Source organism: Monodon monoceros, unplaced genomic scaffold, assembly GCF_005190385.1.
Source record: "Monodon monoceros isolate NGI ecotype Baffin Bay Population unplaced genomic scaffold, NGI_Narwhal_1 Super_Scaffold_16, whole genome shotgun sequence".
In the NCBI taxonomy this organism is placed as follows: Eukaryota; Metazoa; Chordata; class Mammalia; order Artiodactyla; family Monodontidae; genus Monodon; species Monodon monoceros.
This window is the reverse complement of record NW_021703772.1, coordinates 111,807,511-111,826,107: the sequence shown is the minus strand read 5'-3', so window position 1 is coordinate 111,826,107 and position 18,597 is coordinate 111,807,511. Positions and strand designations below refer to the sequence as shown.

Genomic DNA, 18,597 nt, shown 5'->3' with positions numbered 1-18,597 from the left:
CCCTCACTTTCAGTCTGTATGTGTCCCTAGGTCTGAAGTGGGTCTCTTGTAGACAGCATATATATAGGTTTGTTTTTGTATCCATTCAGCAAGCCTGTGTCTTTTGGTTGGAGCATTTAATGCATTCACGTTTAAGGTAATTATCGATATGTATGTTCCTATTACCATTTTCTTAATTATTTTGGGTTTGTTTTTGTAGGTCCTTTTCTTCTCTTGTGTTTCCCACTTAGAGAAGTTCCTTTAGCATTTGTTGTAGAGCTGGTTTGGTGGTGCTGAATTGTTAGCTTTTGCTTGTCTGTAAAGCTTTTGATTTCTCCATCAAATCTGAATGAGATCCTTGCCAGGTAGAGTAATCTTGGTCATAGGTTCTTCCCTTTCATCACTTTAAGTATATCATGCCACTCCCTTCTGGCTTGTAGAGTCTGCTGAGAAAACAGCTGTTAACCTTGTGGGAGTTCCCTTGTATGTAACTTGTCATTTTTCCCTTGCTACTTTCAATAATTTTTCTTTGTCTTTAATTTTTGCCAGTTTGATTACTGTGTGTCTCGGCGTGTTTCTTCTTGGGTTTATCCTGTATGGGACTTGCTGCGCTTCCTGGACTCGGGTGGCTATTTCCTTTCCCATGTTAGGGAAGTTTTCAAGTATAATCTCTTTAAATATTTTCTCTGGTCCTTTCTCTCTCTCTTTTCCTTCTGGGACCCCTATAATGCGAATGTTGTTGCGTTTAACAACAGAGGTCTCTTAGGCTGTCTTCATTTCTTTTCATTCTTTTTTTTTTATCCTGTTCCGCAGCAGTGAATTCCACCATTCTGTCTTCCAGGTCACTTATCCATTCTTCTGCCTCAGTTATTCTGCTATCGATTCCTTCTATGTAGTTTTCATTTCAGTTATTGTATTGTTCATCTCTGTTTGTTTGTTCTTTAATTCTTCTAGGTCTTTGTTAAACATTTCTTGCATCTTCTCGATCTTTGCCTCTATTCGTTATCTGAGGTCCTGGGTCATCTTCACTATCATTATTCTTTATTCTTTTCCTGGATGGTTTCCTATCTCCACTTCATTTAGTTGTTTTTCCTGGGTTTTATCTTGTTCCTGCATCTGGTACATAGCCCTCTTCCTTTTCATCTTGTCTGTCTTTCTGTGAATGTGTTTTTTGTTCCACAGGCTGCAGGATTGTAGTTCTTGCTTCCGCTGTTTGCCCTCTGGTGGACGAGGCTATCTAAGAGGCTTGTGTGTTTCCTGATGGGAGGGACTGGTGGTAGGTAGAGCTGACTGTTGCTCTGGTAGGCAGAGCTCAGTAAAATTTTAATGTGCTTGACTGTTGATGGGTGGGGCTGGGTTCCCTCCCTGTTGGTTGTTTGGCCTGAGGCAACCCAACCCTGGAGCCTACTCCGGCTCTTTGGTGGGGCTAATGACAGACTCTGGGAGGGCTCACGCCAAGGAGTACTTCCCAGAACTTCTGCTGCCAGTGTCCTTGTCCACATGGTGAGCCACAGCCAACCCCCGCCTCTGCAGGAGACCCTCCAACACTAGCAGGTAGGTCTGGTTCAGTCTCTTATGGGGTCACTGTTCCTTCCCCTGGGTCCTGGTGCCCACACTACTTTATGTGTGCCCTCCAAGAGTGGAGTCTCTGTTTCCCCCAGTCCTGTCGAAGTCCTGCAGTCAAATCCCACGAGCCTTCAAAGTCTGATTCTCTAGGAATTCCTCCTCGCGTTGCTGGACCCCCAGGTTGGGAAGCCTGACGTGGGGCTCAGAACCTTCACTCCAGTGGGTGGACTTCTGCGGTATAAATGTTCACCAGTCTGTGAGTCACCCACCCAGCAGTTATGGGATTTGATTTTACTGTGATTGTGCCCCTCCTACCATCCCATTGTGGCTTCTCCTTTGTCTTTGGATGTGGGGTATCTTTTTTTGGTGAGTTCCGGTGTCTTCCTGTCGATGATTGTCCAGAAGTTAGTTGTGATTCTGGTGTTCTTGCTAGAGGAAGTGAGAGCATGTCCTTCTACTCCGCCATCTTGGTTCCTCCCCTGCTTTTGCCTCTGAGTATGATAGCTGGGCATATCGTATATGGCCTTTATTATGTTGAGATATGTTCCCTCTGTACCCATTTTTTCAAGAGTTTTTATCATAAATGGATGTTGAATTTTGTCAAAAGCTTTTTCTGCATCTATTGAGATGGTCATGTAATTTTTATTCTTCAGTTTATTAATGTGATGTATCACATTGATTTGCAGATGTTGAATCATCCTTGCATCCCTGGGATAAACCCCACTTGATCGTGGTATATGATCCTTTTAATGTATTGTTCAAGTCAGTTTGCTAGTATTTTGCTGAGGACTTTTGCATCTGTGTTCATCAGTGATATTGGCCTGTAATTTTCTTTTTTTGTGTGATATCTTTGTCTGGTTTTGGTGTCAGGGTCATGGTGGCCTTGTAGAATGAGGTCAGAAGTGTTCCTTCGTCTCCAATTTTTTGGAATAGTTTCAGAAGGATACATGTTAACTCTTGTCTAAATGTTTGGTAGACTTCACCTGTGAAGCCATCTGGTCCTGGACTTTTGTTCATTGGGGCTTTTTTTGATTACTGATCCAATTTAATTATTGGAAATTGATCTGTTCATATTTTCTATTTCTTCCTGATTCAGTCTTGGGAGATTGTACATTCCCAGGAATTTGTTCATTTCTTCTAGGTTGTTCATTTTATTAGGCGTACAGTTGCTCATAGTAGTCTCTTGTGACCCTTTGTATTTCTGTGGTGTCAGTTGTAACTTCTTATTCATTTCTGATTTTATTGATTTGGGCCTTCTCTCTCTTTTTTTCTTTTTTTTTTTTTTGATGAGTCTGATAAGCAAATTACCAAATTTGTTTATCTTTTCAAGGAACCAGCTCTTAGTTTCATTGATCTTTTCTATTATGTTTTTGTCTTTATTTCATTTACTTCTGCTGTAGAGCTTTATGATTTTTCATTTTATTAACTTTGGGTTTTATTTGTTCTTCTTTTTCTAGTTCCTTTAGGTGTGAGGTTAGGTTGTTTATTTGAGATTTTTCTTTTTTCCTGAGTTAGGTTTGTATTACTATAAACATCCCTCTTAGAACTGCTTTTGCTGTGTCCAGTAGATTTGGATTGTTGTGTTTCCGCTTTCATTTGTCTCCAAGTATTTTTTTATTTCCTCTTTGATTTCATCAGTGACCCATTGGTTCTTTAGTGGCATGTTGTTTAGCCTTCATGTGGTTGTGGTTTTTGCAAATTTTTTCTTGTAGTTGATTTCTAGTCTCTTAGCAGCATGGTCGGAAAAGATATTTGATATGATTTTAGTCCTCTTAATTTTACTGAGACTTGTTTGGCCTAGTATGTGATGTATCCTGGAGAATGTTCTATGTGCACTTGAAAGAATGTGTATTCTGCTTTTTTGGATGGAATGTCCTACATATATCTATTTAGTCCATCTGATCTAACGTATCATTTATGCTACTGTTTCCTGATTGATTGTTGTCTGGATGATCTGTCCATTTATGTAAGTGGGCTGTTAATGTTCCCTACAATTATCATGTTATTGTCAGTTTCTCCCTCTATGTTTGTTATTATTTGCTTTCTGTATTTAGGTGCTCCTATGTTGGGTGCATATATATTTACAGGTATTGTATATTCTTGGGTTGATCCCTTGATCATTATGTAATGTACTTTGTCTCCTTTTACAGTCTTCGTTTTAAAGTCTGTTTTTGTCTGATTTAAGTATTGCTACCCCAGCTTTCATTTCCATTTGCATGGAAAACCTTTTTCCATTTCCTCACTTTCAGTGTGCCTGTGTCTTTGGATCTGAAGTGAGACTCTTAGGAGTGGCATATATATGGGTATTTTTGTATCCCTTCAGCCACTCTGTATCCTTAGATTGGAGCATTTAGTCCACTTACCTTTAAAGTAATTATTGATAGGTAAGTTCTCATTGCCATTTTGTTAATTGTTTTGGGATTGTTTTTTAATTTCTTTTTTGTTCCTTCTTTTGTTCTCTTCTCTTGTGATTTGATGACTATCTTTAGTGTTATGTTTGGATTCCTTTCTCTTTTTGTGTGTGTGTATCTATTATAGGTTTTTGGTGTGTGATTACCATGAGGTTTGTATATAGCAAGCTAATATATACACGTGATTATTTTAAGTTGCTGATTTCTTAAGTTTGAACACATTTTCACAACCGTGCATTTTTCCTCTCCCCATAACATTTAATGTTTTTGACATCATGATATATCTTTTTGTTTTGTGTATCCCTTAATTTACTTATTGTGGATATAGATCATTTTACTACTTTTATCTTTTAACCTTCCTGCTAGCTTTATAAGTGGTTGATCTACTACCTTTACTGTATATTCGCCTTTACCACTGAGGCTTTTACTTTTGTAATTTTCTTATTTCTAGTTGTGACCTTTTCTTTTCCAGTTAAAGAAGTCCCTTTAACAATTCTTGAAAAGCTGGTTTGGTGGTACTGAACTCTTTAAGCTTTTGCTTGTCTGTAAAACTTTTGCTCTCTCCTTCAAATCTGAATGATAGCCTTGCTGGGTAGAGTATTCTTGGTTGTAGGTTTTTTTCCTTCCATCACTTTAAATGCATCATGCCACTCCCTTCTGGCCTGCAAAGTTTCTGCAGAAAAGTCAAATGATAGCCTTATGGGAATTCCTTTGTAAGTAACTTGTTTTTCCCTTGCTGCCTTTAAGATTCTCTCTTTAACTTTTTTTTTTTTAATTTTATTTATTTTTGGCTGCATTGGGTCTTCATTGCTGTGCACAGGCTTTCTCTAGTTGTGGTGAGTTGGAGCTACTCTTCATTGCGGTGCACGGGCTTCTCATTGCGGTGGCTTCTCTTGTTGTGACGCACAGGCTCTAGGCACATGGGCCTCAGTAGTTGTGGCTTGCGGGCTCTAGAGCGCAGGCTCAGTAGTTGTGGCGAACAGGCTTAGTTGCTCCGCGGCATGTGGGATCTTCCCAGACCAGGGATTGAACCCATGTCCGCTGCATTGGCAGGCAGTTTCTTAACCACTGCGCCACCAGGGAAGTCCATCTGTCTTTAACTTTAATTTTTGCATTTTAATTACAATGTGTCTTGGTGTGGACCTCTTCGGGTTGATCTTGTTTAGAACTCTCTTTGCTTTTTGGACCTGGATGTCTGTTTCCTTTCTCCCAGGTTAAAGAATTTTGCAGCTATTATCCTTCAAATAAGTTCTCTGCCCCTTTCTCCTTCTTCTGGGGCTCCTATAATGTGAATATTAGTACTCTTGATATTGTCCCAGAAGTCTCTTAAACAGTCCTTATTTTTAATTTTTTTTGTTCAGTTTGCATGATTTCCACTACAGTCAGTTCACTGATCCATTCCTCTGTATCATCTAATCTACTGTGAATTCCTTCTAGTATATTTTTTATTTCAGTTATTGTATTCTTCACCTATGTTTGGTTTTTCTTTGTATTTTTTAACTTTTTGTTATGTTTCTCATTGTGTTCAATCTTCTCCCAAGTTTGTTGAGCACCTTTACGGTCATTGCCTTGGAAACTTTACCACTTTGCTTCTTTCTTCTGGCCTTTTATTGTGTTCTATCATTTGGAACATGTTTCTCTGTCACCTCATTTTGCCTAATTCTCTGTTTTCACTTCTGTTCATTAGGTGGAATGCTTACGTTTCCCAAACTTGAACAAGTGGCCTTATATAAGAGATGCCCTATAGGGCCCAGCAGACCACTCCCCTCTCATCACCAGAGCTGTTTGTTCTATGGGTGCCCCCTCTATGGGCTGCATGGACCCTACTGTTGTGGTGGGCTGACTACTGTGGGTTCAGTGGTACACAGGATGGTCCTCAGCACAGTTGGCTGCCAGACTCAGCCTCAGTTAGGTCTGCCCGGATGCTGGTGGGCAATGCCGGGTCCTGGCACAGCTGGCTGCAGGACCCAGGAGGTCCTGGGGCTGGGTCTTGCCCACTGGTGGGTGGGGTTGGGTCGTGGGCACACTGGTAGACAAGGCTGGGTCTCCACATGGTTGGCAGCTGGCCTGGGGGCCCTGGGATTGTTACAGACTGGCTGGTGGGCAGGTAAGCCCCCTGTGCTAGTAAGCTAGAGGAGGACTCCAAAATGGTGCTTGCCCACACTAATGTCCTTGTGGTAGAACAAGCTCCCCACGATGGCTGCCAGCAGCATCTGTGTCCCCAGGATGAGACCCAGTTACCTCCTGCCTCTCTGGGAGGTTCTCCAAGATCAGCAGGTGGGTTTGACCCAGGCTCCTTTCAAATTAGTGCTTCTGCCCTGGGTCCCAGAGCATGTGAGATTTTGTGTGTGCCATTTAAGAGTGGAGTCTATATTTCCCACAGCCTTCTGGGTCACCTGAATATAAGCCCTACTAGCCTTAAAGCCAAACATTCTGGGGGCTTGTCTTCCCAATGCAGGACCCCCAGGCAGGGAGCTCAGTAGGGGGCTTAGACCCCACACTCCTTGGGAAGAACTTTTGCAGTTATAATTATCCTCCTATTTGTGGGTCACTGACCTGGGATGGGAGCATGGGTCTTGACTATACCATGTCTCCACCCCTCTTAACCATCTCATTGTGGTTCCTTCTTCGTATCTTTAGCTTCAGAAGATCTGTTCTGCTAGTCTGCAGAGCATTCTCACTGATAGTTGCTCTGTAAATAGTTGTAATTTTGGTGTGCCCGTAGGAGGATGTGAGTGCGGGTCTTCCCAATCTGCCATCTTGGACGGTCTCCTGTATCATCTAAATGTTAAGTTCCAGGGCCCTAACTTTTAGCAGCAGTCTTCTTTGTTCTTTAATGCTATTAGTGACTTCAGTTAAAACGTGATATTAGCTGATTGATAGGTTATGTTTTAGCCATTAATGCTAATTTTTAGTTCAGTGATTACCTCAATTAATCAGTCTTCTAGGTGTCAAGCTCCCTTATAGATGTTAGCAAAAAAATGAACAAGGGGTAGGGGAATGGCCTCATCCAGGTCCTCTTCCCAGGACCATGTGCTGCTTTTGTGCGTCACCATGCAGCTACAGGGCGGTAGTTCTGGTCCTTGGCAAAGTAGGGAGGTCTGCAAGGGCACTGTGTGTGCTCTTGCTTTTACTGTACATAGTTCTCTCCTCTTTCACTGGTAACATTCAACTGTTTCAGGTGTACAAAGTTCTTCCAAAATAAACAATCTGATGTTAGCAATTATTACTAAATGATAGATTTATATATTGGGAGTTATTTTCTTCAGGTATTTACATTTTAGACTACTCTTCTCTATGGAATGAAAATTATTATTTTTTGTTAAAGGAATTTAACGCATTTCTAAGCAGAGAATTCGTGATATGTTGCCTTATCATTCCCAGGAAAGTTTACCAAGTGTCTACTGTGTCCCTGTCATCACTGGGTGGTAGGAATACAGAATAAACAAGACATAATCATCACTACCCAAGTAGTTGTGAATAGCTATTTAATTATAGTTACGATAAACACTATGAAGCTGTACATAAAGTACTATAGAACATATAATAGGGAGAGGTAACCTGAGACTTCCTTACCTTCCTTGATTTTAATTCACCTCCTCTCTCCTTTCCATGCATAGTTTATGACTATTCGGAGTATTTTTCATTTTTGGCAGCTTTTTTAAAATGTGATTTTTAAAATACAACTAAATACAACTAAGTTTTAAAAAAACTTAGAAGTTGAAGAATACTAAAAGGAACTCCTGTGTACTTTTTGCGTGGGTTCACCAATTGGTGTCCTTTGATCTGGAACATTCCTCACCCTTTCTTTTTTTGACCGTGACATTATTGAAGAGAGCAGGCTAATTATTTGGTAGCTTGTCCCTCAGTTTAGGTTTGTCTGAGATTCCTCATTATGACTCAGGTAGTGCATTATTTGACAGGTTCCTTATCTGTACATGTTTGAACTATAAAAACAAGTTTAGAGTTTGAGATTTATTTAGGTATGATTTGTGTTTTCTTAAACCAGGAAAAAAAATTGAGGACATAACTGTCATGGGGTTATCTTTTCTTTACTCAAACTAGTTTAGAAAACTCTTACAAACCTCAGTGATTCATATTTTTCATTTTTTGTTTTAAAGACAGATGCACATTATTCCATACTGTCACTTCTTCTATGTCTGTCTGATTCTCCTTCAAACAGCAATTATGTGGAAACACCAAGAGATAAAGAAGTGGGTATGTTACCAAATGCTTTTCATATATATAACAAATAAAAGAGAAATTGGTTTTATGACTTAATTACCAGACTTTGAGATTTTATAAAAAGTTGTAAAAAAAAATCTGAAACTAAAATATTTCTGTTGTCTTAAGTGCAATGGTAGTTGTAAATTTTCTTTTAAAATATGAGTTCTGACTTTGTAAGTTAAACTTTCAGTTATATAAAGAGAAAAATCACTTTTGAAGATAAAGAAATTAAATTTTTAAATGTATTAGAATGTCAACTTATTGAGTGTGTCAATATTTTTGAACTTTCATTTCCCAAGTGTATTTTATTATGAGTTTTGTTAGACTTTTTACTGTAATTTGGGGGTTTTTTCCCACATATTTTTGATCAAGCTGATGAAATTCTTCTGATGTATTTTAGAAAAGAAAGACGATTTCGACTGGGGAAAATACTTGATGGAAGGTGAAGAAATTGACCTTGGCCCAAATGTAGACACACCAGTAAGTAGCAGTGGTTTTGCTACTGAAAATATAAATACATGCCAAGTTATTTAGATGATTTTTATGGGTCCTTCTGCCCTACAGCAACTTATCTAAAACAGGAACACTCTTCACTAAATTAGAGTGGTTTATTATGGAAGTTTTATTAAGATTTTGCACCCAAACATCGGTACTAGGAAGTTGATCAGAAAATATATGTATCCCTTAAGGAGCTGTAAATCTTGGGATTTTGCCACCAAAACGAATTCCATCCTGTAATAGTAACTTTCAAGACATGTAGAAAAAGGTTTTATTTGATAAAGTTTTTGCTTTTCTTCTGAAATTTTCTTGATCTTTTAGTCTAAATAGCTCCAGTTGTTAGGTGCTCTAAGGGTAAGGTGTATTGCCTTCTTTTAATCAGAATTGGTCTGAAGAAAGTGAAGATGAAGATGATCAACAGCCTTTAAGCAGAGAGGACTCTGGGATTCAGGTGGACAGAACACCATTAGAAGAACAAGATCAAAACAAAAAGCTGGGACTTCAAGTCAGCTGGAAAGGTAGTGTGTGTTCTTAGATACTGGCATCATTTTCTGATAGAAGAATTCTCTAGAAGGAAAGGCAAGCTTTGAGAATCAGTTCCATGTGGTTTAAAATATTGGTAAGCTCTGCCGTCCTTAAAAACAAACCTTTTTAAACCATTAGTAGATCTTTCTTCTGTAGTGCCTAAGAAGTAGCTGTATAGAATTAATGTTGAAAGGGCATTTACAGTGCAATTTTGGTCTTTTTTTAATATAGTTCTGAGAACTTTGTTAGTCCTAAATGGTTGTTTCTTTTCTTTTCTTTCTCTCTTTTTTTTTTTTTGAGAAGGATTGGCTTTGCTAAAGTTAGTGACTAAATAAAAGGAAAAGATCCATACAATTTAATTTTAAATTTGAATGTCTGCTTTTCCAGTTTTTAGTAAAAAAAATATGAATTGGTAGAATCCAGAAAGAGCTGGAAACAACCTTAGAGATTAGAACATCTAATCCTACTTCTCATTTTGTAGATAAAAAACAGAGGCGTGGTTACAGTGTTTTTCCCACGGTCACAGCCGGGAAGCTAACCTCAGAAGCTGCGGTCTGTGACCTAGCCCTGTTCTTTGTACCTGAACCTTGCCAAATGCACATAAAGTAGTTAAAGCTGATTTAGCATGCTAACGATTTTCTGCTTTCTTTTCTCTTCCCTTTCTTTTTCATTCTTGAATCGGACCTTTAGGGTAGAGTGTGGGTTAATCAGCTCAGAGCGTGTGAGCAGCAGCAGCAGCCCGTGCAGGGCATTTTGGTTTAGTTTATTTCTTTTCTTCTGCCCTTTCTGATTCTCACTCCCCTTTCCTTTTCTCTGCCAGCCCAGTGACAGGCTCCTGTTCTAATGTATTTGATATCTGTTCTCAAACATGTTGAGTTCTTGTAAAGTACATTGTTTTGGTTGGTTGTATTCCTTTTTAAAAATTACATACTGGTATTATGCTATGTGTAAACTCTGTTCTGTTCTTCTTTTCATTTAACTCTGTTTTAATCTGTCCATGTCACTCTGTGAATATCTCTTCTGTTGCTCCTAATGGCTGAGTAGGATGCTGCAGTTTGCAGTACCTCATTTCTGTAATTGCTTCTCTTGTGGACAGGCCTGAGCTGCCTTCAGCCATTCTCCCTAATGCCATGCCCAATTATGGACCTGGTCCACAATCTCATCCCTACTTGATTAGGACCCTGCCTCTGATTTGGTCTGCTGTTTTCATTTGCATTTGTCTGACTACACAGGATAAGTACTTGGGATCAGTCTTGCCCCTTCTACGATGTATCCATTGACATCCTTTGCTTGCTTTTCTTTGGAGTTTCATGTCGTTCTTGCCCATCCCCACACTTCAGAGTTCTTTGTATATCTAGATAGTAATTCCTAGGTTTTAGACATTGCAATTTTCTTCCTCTAGTTAGTCACCTGTATGTTCATGGTATCCTTCAAACAGAATCTGTGATTTTAAAAAATATCTTATTGTACTCAAATCTGAATTTTTCATGGTATGGTTAGAATTTGGGCCTTGATATTTTTCTCTAAAAGAACATTCCCCTGTATTTTCCTTCTGTTTGCTTTTTTAGAGCTTGTGTTTAGCTCTTTAGTGACCACCAGATCCTCTTTTATGTATGAAGTGAGGTTAAAAGGTCCAGCTTATTTTTCTCCCGTGTCATGAGCAGATTTCCCAACAGTCCATTCTTTCCACATTGCTTTGTGGTTCTAACATCATTATGTATCTATACACTTATTTATTTCTGAACATTCAGTTCTCTTCCCTGAGTGTGAGTTGTGGAGGAACAGACTTTTTATTTTATATGGCTTTGTACTATGTTTCAACACATAGAAGGCAAGTTTCCCCCTCACCTCCTTTACTCTTTTTCAAAATAGGCTTAGCTATTTGTGGGCTTTTATTCTTCTAAAGACATTTTAAAAGTTCCTTTTTAAAAATCCAGCTGGAATTTTTATTGGGATTGCATTGAATTTATAGATTTAGCTTGGGGAGATCTGACATCGTTACTATGAAAATATCTGCATTTATTCTAATTTTTTAATGTCTTACCAGATTTTGGAAATTTTCTTTGTAAAGACCTTAAGTCTTTGTTAATTTCTATGTATGTTAATAGTTCTTATTGTGAATAGTGTCTTTTTTTGTTTTATTTATTGCTGGAGTAGGGGGACACTTGTTTTTTGTAAATTGTTCTTATATCCAGCATTCTTGCTGAACTCTCATACTGCTTATATATTGTTGATTCCATTAGGTTTTTTGTGTAGACAATCAGTATTGTTTGCAAATATTGACAGTTTTATCTCCTGCCAGTTCTTTTTTTTTTTTAATAAATTTATTTATTTTATTTATTTATTTTTGGCTGTGTTGGGTCTTCGTTGCTTTGTGGGCTTTCTCTAGTTGCGACGAGCAGGGGCTACTCTTTGTTGTGGTGCACAGGTTTCTCATTGCAGTGGCTTCTCTTGTTGCAGAGCACGGGCTGTAGGCTTGTGGCCTTCAGTAGTTGTGGCGCGTGGGCTCAGTAGTTGTGGCGCACGGGCTCTAGAGCACAGGCTCAGTAGTTATGGTACACGGGCTTAGTTGCTCTGCGGCATGTAGGATCTTCCCAGACCGGGGCTCAAACCCGTGTCCCCTGCATTGGCAGGCAGATTCTTAACTACTGTGCCACTAGGGAAGCCCCTCCTGCCAGTTCTTATACCTTATATCTTCTTAATGACATGTTAACCATGTCTCTTTCCTGGCCAGCCCTCTAGTCTGCAGAGGAAGCAGTGGCAATGAGCATGGGTTTCCTGGAGTGGTTTTTATCCCAAGAGGGTTGCCCCTGAAATTCCTTAATTAAGTGTGATAGTTTTTGGCATAGGTTCTGGATATGTGTCCTTTGTAAAATTAAGACTTTTATTCCTGTTTTTCTAGGAGTCTTTAATTATAAATAAGTATTGAACTTTATCAAGTGCTGTTCTTTATCTGTGAGATAATTCTATAATTCATCACTTTCACTCTAGTACTTTACTGATAGATTTTTTTGATAGTGAATCATCCTTGAATTCCTGAGCTAAACTTCCTTGATCATTCTGTTATTTTTTTACTATAGTATTGGATTGGGTTAGCCTTTTTTAATTTAGAATTTTTAATCTTTATTCTTCGATGAATTACTTTTTCTATCATGTCTTTATCTGGTTTTAGTAGCAGGGTTATATTGGCCTCATAAAATGTTAGACAGCTCTCCCTTTTTCTGTTTTCTACAACAATCTGTATAAGATAGCTAATCCTTCAAACCCTACCACTAGTCCTGAGGCTTTGGGGGTGCTTGGGGACATCTTAGGTTACCATTTTCAATTTCTTTTATGATTATTGAATTATTCAAGTATACTGATTGTGTCTTTTTATTCATGGGTCATTTTAAAATCGAGTAATTTTTTTTTTTTTTTTTTTTACTTTCTAGCAGTGACAATTAAATTTTGTATGTCTCTCTTTGTGTGTGTGTGTGTGTGTGTGTGTATGGTTTTAAGTAAATGATTATATATATAAATGTTGTTGGGTAGCTGTTATTTTAAAGACCCTTTGTCAATTGAATATTTGAATGGAATCATAAGTCCAGATATTGTAGCAAAGCTGATCAAGTATTTTGTTGTTAACTCTTATAACTTAAATGTAAATAAATTCCCTTCCACTAGATGAATCAGATGCCCGAAGCTGGCTGGAACAACATGTAGTCTGTCAGTACTGGACAGTCAGGTCCTCGAGGTTTCCTCATAGTTTACATTTGCACTCCAATCTAGCTGCTGTCTGGTAAGAAGCTATTTTCCATTTCATGTGTTGATAGAGGAAACTTGGATGTTTTAATATTTGGTTTTGAATTATGACTTAAATGCTTTCTTGAACTTTTTTTTAACAGTTTTCAAAATTGAAGTATTGAATTTACAGTGTTGTGTTAGTTTCAGGTATACAGCAAAGTGATTGTTATACATACATACATTTATATATGTGTGTGTGTGTGTGTATATAATCCTTTTTCAGATTCTTTTCCATTATGAGTTATTACAAGATGTTTAATATAGTTCCTTATCCTATACAGTAGGTCCTTGTTGTTTACCTGTTTTATATGTAGTAGGGTGTATATGTTAATCCCAAACTCCTAATTTATCTCTCCCCCCGTCTGCTATCCCCTTTGGTAGCAGTTTCTACTCTATGCCTATGAGTGCAATTATGTCTTATAAATAAGTTCATTTCTATCATTTTTTTAGATTCCACGTATAAGTGAAATCGTGATATTTGCCTTTCGCTGTCTGACTTATTTCACTTAGTATGATAATCTCTAGGTCCATCCATGTTGCTGCAAATGGCAGTGTTTCATTCTTTTTATGGCTGAGTAATATTCCATTGTGTGTGTGTGTGTATGTGTGTGTACCACATCTTCTTTATCCATTCATCTGGCCATCTTTTGATGTACATGTAGGTTGATTCCCTGTCTTATCTATTGTAAATAGTGCTGCTATGAACACTGGGGCTCTGTTTTTAGTTTTTTAAGGAACCTCTGCACTGTTCTCCATAGTGGCTGCACCAATTTACATTCCCACCAGCAGGGGAGGAGGGTTCGTTTTTCTCCAAATCCTCTCCAGCATTTATTATTTGTAGACTTTTTTTTTTTTTTTGGTAGGACGCGGGCCTCTTACTGTTGTGGCCTCTCCCGTTGCGGAGCACAGGCTCCAGATGCACAGGCTCAGCAGCCATGGCTCACGGGCCCAGCCGCTCCGCGGCATGTGGGATCTTCCTGGACCGGGGCACGAACCCGTGTCCCCTACATTGGCAGGCGGACTCTCAACCACTGCGCCACCAGGGAAGCCCTATTTGTAGACTTTTTAATGATGGCTATTCTGACTGGTATGAGGTGATACCTCGTAGTTTTGATTTGCATTTCTCTAATAATTAGTGTATTGAGCATTTTTTCACGTGCCTGTTGGCCACTTGTATGTCTTTGGAGAAGTGTCTTTAGGTTTTCTACCCATTTTTTGATTGGGTTGTTTGTTTTTTTTCAAATTAAGCTGTATGAGCTGTTTATATATTTTGGAAATTAATCCCTTGTCATTTGCATCATTTGCAAATATTTTCTCCCTGTCAGTAGGTTGTCTTTTTGATTTGCTTATGGTTTCCTTTACTGTACAAAAACTTTTGAATTTAATTAGGTCCCATTTGTTTATGTTTCTCTTTATTTCCATTACTCTAGGAGACGGATCCAAAAAAATATTGCTGCGATTTATGTCAGAGAGTTTTCTGCCTATGTTTACCTCTAGGAGTTTTATAGTGTCCAGTTTTATATTTAGGTCTTTAATCCATTTTGAGTTTATTTGTGTATATGGTGTTAGAGTCTGTTCTAAATTCATTCTTTTACATGTAGCTGTCCAGTTTTCCCAGCACCAGTTATTGAAGCGACTGTTTTTCTCCATTGCATATTCTTGCCTCCTTTGTCGTAGATTAATTAACCATGAGTGTGTAGGTTTATTTCTGGGCTTTCTATCCTGTTCCATTGATCTATGTGTCTGTTTTTGTGCCAGTACCATACTGTATTAATTACTGTAATTTTGTAATATAGTCTGAAGTCAGGGAGCCTGATTCCTCCACCTTCATTTTTCTTTCTCAAGATTGTTTTGGCTATTCAAGGTCTTTTGTGTCTCCATACACATTTAAAATTTTCTTGTTCTGGCTCTGTGAAAAATGCCATTGGTAATTCGATAGGGATTGCATTCTGTAGATTGCCTTAGGTAGTATGGTCATTTTAACAATATTGATTCTTCCAATCCAAGAATACAGTATATCTTTCCAGCTGTTTGTATCCTCTTCAGTTTCTTTCATCAGTGTCTTACAGTTTTTGGAGTACAGGTCTTTGCCTCCTTAGGTAGGTTTATTCAGAGGTATTTTATTCTTTTTGATGCAATGGTAAATGGGATTGTTTCTTTAATTTCTCTTTCTGATATTTCATTGTTAGTGTATAGAAATACAACAGATTTCTATATACTAATTTTGTATCCAGCAACTTTACTGAATTCATTGATAAGCTCTAGTTGTTTTCTGGTAGCATCTTTAGGATTTTCTTATATATATTATCATGTCATCTGCAAACAGTGACAGTTTTACTTCTTTTCCAATTTGGATTCCTTTTATTTCTTTTTCTTCTCTGATGCTGTGGCTAGGACTTCCAAAATTATGTTGAATAAATGTGGCAAGAGTGGGCATCCTTGTCTTGTGTCTAATGTTAGAGGAAGTGCTTTCGCCTTTGAGTATGATGTTACTGGGCTTATCGTATATGGCCTTTATTATGTTGAGGTATGTTCCCTCCAGACCCATTTTTTTTAGAGTTTTTATCATAAATGGATGTTGAATTTTGTCAAAAGCTTTTTCTGCATCTATTGAGATGGTCATGTAATTTTTATTCTTCAATTTATTAATGTGATGTATCACATTGATTTGCAAATGTTGAATCATCCTTGCATCCCTGGGATAAACCCCACTTGATCATGGTATATGATCCTTTTAATGTATTGTTCAAGTCAGTTTGCTAGTATTTTGCTGAGGACTTTTGCATCTGTGTTCATCAGTGATATTGGCCTGTAATTTTCTTTTTTTGTGTGATATCTTTGTCTGGTTTTGGTGTCAGGGTCATGGTGGCCTCGTAGAATGAGGTCAGAAGTGTTCCTTCGTCTCCAATTTTTTGGAATAGTTTCAGAAGGATACGTGTTAATGCTTGTCTAAATGTTTGGTAGACTTCACCTGTGAAGCCATCTGGTCCTGGACTTTTGTTCATTGGGGCTTTTTTTGATTACTGATCCAATTTAATTATTGGAAATTGATCTGTTCATATTTTCTATTTCTTCCTGATTCAGTCTTGGGAGATTGTACATTCCCAGGAATTTGTCCATTTCTTCTAGGTTGTTTTATTTTATTAGGCATACAGTTGCTTGTGGTAGTCTCTTGTGACCCTTTGTATTTCTGTGGTGTCAGTTGTAACTTCTTGTTCATTTCTGATTTTATTGATTTGGGCCTTCTCTCTCTTTTTTTCTTTTTTTTTTTTTGATGAGTCTGATAAGCAAATTACCAAATTTGTTTATCTTTTCAAGGAACCAGTCCTAAGTTTCATTGATCTCTTCTATTATGTTTTTGTCTCTATTTCATTTACTTCCACTGTGGAGCTTTATGATTTTTCCTTTTACTAACTTTGGGTTTTATTTGTTCTTCTTTGAGTTAGGTTTGTATCACTATAAACATCCCTCTTAGAACTGCTTTTGCTGTGTCCAGTAGATTTGGATCGTTGTGTTTCCACTTTCATTTGTCTCCAGGTATTTTTTTATTTCCTCTTTGATTTCATCAGTGAGCTGTTGCAGACTGTGGTTTTCTTGCTTCTGGTGTCTGCCCCCTGGTGGGTAAGACTGGTCCAGGGGCTTCTTCAGGCTTCCTGCAGGAGGTACTGGTGCCTGCCCACTGATGTGTGAAGCTGGGTCTTGTCCCTCTTGTGCGCAGGGTTGTATCTGTGGGCATGTGTAGGGGTGGCTGTGGGCTCAGGAAGTCTAGGCAGCCTGTCTGCTGAGGCGAGGGGCTGTGTCCCTGCCCAGTTTGTTTCATCTGTGGCATCCCCACACTGGAGTCTACAGCCTACTGGGTGGGACCAGGTCTTGGTGCCAAGAGGTCAGCCTCCATGAGAGCTCACACAGGTGAATGCTCCCTGATATAGCCACCACCAGTGTCTTTGTCCCCAGGATGAGTCACCAGCCATCCCCCACCTCCCCAGGAAACCCTCCAAGACCAGCAGGTAGGTCTGGCCCGGGCTCCTATCATATTGCTGCCTTTGCCCTCGGTCTCGGTGCTCATGAGATTTTGTTTGTGCCCTTAAGAGTGGAGTCTCTATTTCCCTCCATCCTGTGGAGCTCCTGCAGTCAAGCCCCACTGACCTTCAGAGCCAAATGCTCTGGGGGATCCTCTTCCCGGTGCCAGACCCCCCAGACTAGGGCATGACTCACGTGTGGGAGAACCTCTATAATATAATTATTCTCCGGTTTGTGGGTCACCCACCTGAGGAGTATCAGATTTGATTATATCACGAGTCTGCCTCTCCTACCTGTCTTGTTGTGGTTCCTTCTTTAATATTTTCTGGTATGTTTCAGTGTTTTTTATCAGTTTTTCTTTCCACAGTTAGTTGTAATTTTTCTGTGCTCATGAGAGGATGTGAGCTTAGGGTCCTTCTACTCTGCCATCTTGGCCTCTCCCCTCAGTCACTTATTCTTCATAACACTTTGCACTTGCCACTTAACCTGTGATCAGTTCCTCATCGAACTAGCTCCGTTTGCCTGATGAGCAGCAAGCCAAATGCTGAAACTCCAAGGTTTGCAGCAGAAAGGGTTTATTCACAAGACAGCCAAGTGAGAAGGGAAAACAAATCTCAAATCTGCTTTTCCTTGAAATTTTTAACAATTCCAATTAAGCAAGTTTTTTTGTTTGTTTGTTTCTTTGTTTTTTTGCGCTACGCGGGCCTCTCACTGTTGTGGCCTCTCCCATTGCGGAGCACAGGCTCCGGACGCGCAGGCTCAGTGGCCATGGCTCACGGGCCCAGTCGTTCTGCGGCATGTGGGATCTTCCTGGACCGGGGCATGAACCCGTGTCCCCTGCATCGGCAGGCGGACTCTCAACCACTGCGCCACCAGGGAAGCCCTAAGCAGTTTTGTTATTTAATTATTATTTTTAAAGTGAAATTATTTAGCTATAATCTGTCTTTTGATTTGTTATTTTCAAAGTGAATGGATTGGTTTATATTAGGCCATTTATTTGATTTCTGTTTTAGTGTACTTACTGCAAAAATAGTTACTATTTTTCCAAAACAACAATACATAGTTTTAAATATTTGCCTAAGTCGGCAATACACTTAAAATTGCTCTGAAAGTGCTTCTCTGAAAGTATTTCAGTTGACTTGTGAAAATGAATATGGGAGGAAATTTAAAGTATGTATTATGTTTATTTGCTTATCGATTACTGGTTAAATTACCACTAAATTACACATATTCTTTGAGACTTCTACTTTTACTTAATGAGAAATCTTTTCATTGACATTTGATGTTTGTTATTTAATAGGGACCAACACTTGTACACCAGTGACCCATTATATGTTCCAGATGACAGAGTTTTTGTTACTGAAACGCAGGTTATTCGGGAAACCCTGTGGTAAGACCTGTTAACCTAATTCATAGTCTAAAGACTTTATTAATGAGAAGCAGAATTTTGGTTTTCTGAAGAAAGGTGTTTGAGGGTTTTTCACATGCATATTAGAAATAGGCCATTAGGTATGAACCCAAATCAGATCCCTGTGGACACCTAAATTTGGATTGGGAGACTCAGTAAGCCCAAACTTTAGAGTCGACC

At 38.8% G+C, this 18,597-nt stretch overlaps 1 protein-coding gene across 6 annotated transcripts in view; it reads left to right on the top strand.

Moving 5' to 3' along the window:
- TUBGCP5 (tubulin gamma complex associated protein 5) overlaps positions 1 to 18,597 on the top strand; it is a 61,169-nt gene that overhangs the window by 19,368 nt on the left and 23,204 nt on the right. For 4 of the 6 annotated variants that reach the window (XR_003793950.1, XM_029225293.1, XM_029225292.1 and 1 more), the window contains 5 exons: positions 8,078 to 8,174; positions 8,584 to 8,663; positions 9,064 to 9,199; positions 12,870 to 12,984; positions 18,310 to 18,399. Coding sequence is in view for 5 of the 6 variants with exons in the window: in XM_029225293.1 (XP_029081126.1) it covers positions 8,078 to 8,174; positions 8,584 to 8,663; positions 9,064 to 9,199; positions 12,870 to 12,984; positions 18,310 to 18,399 (518 nt within the window). In the remaining variant the exon portion in view is untranslated. The remainder of the gene's footprint in view (positions 1 to 8,077; positions 8,175 to 8,583; positions 8,664 to 9,063; positions 9,200 to 12,869; positions 12,985 to 18,309; positions 18,400 to 18,597) is intronic. The other 2 variants (XM_029225295.1, XM_029225296.1) reach the window with 2 other exon arrangements.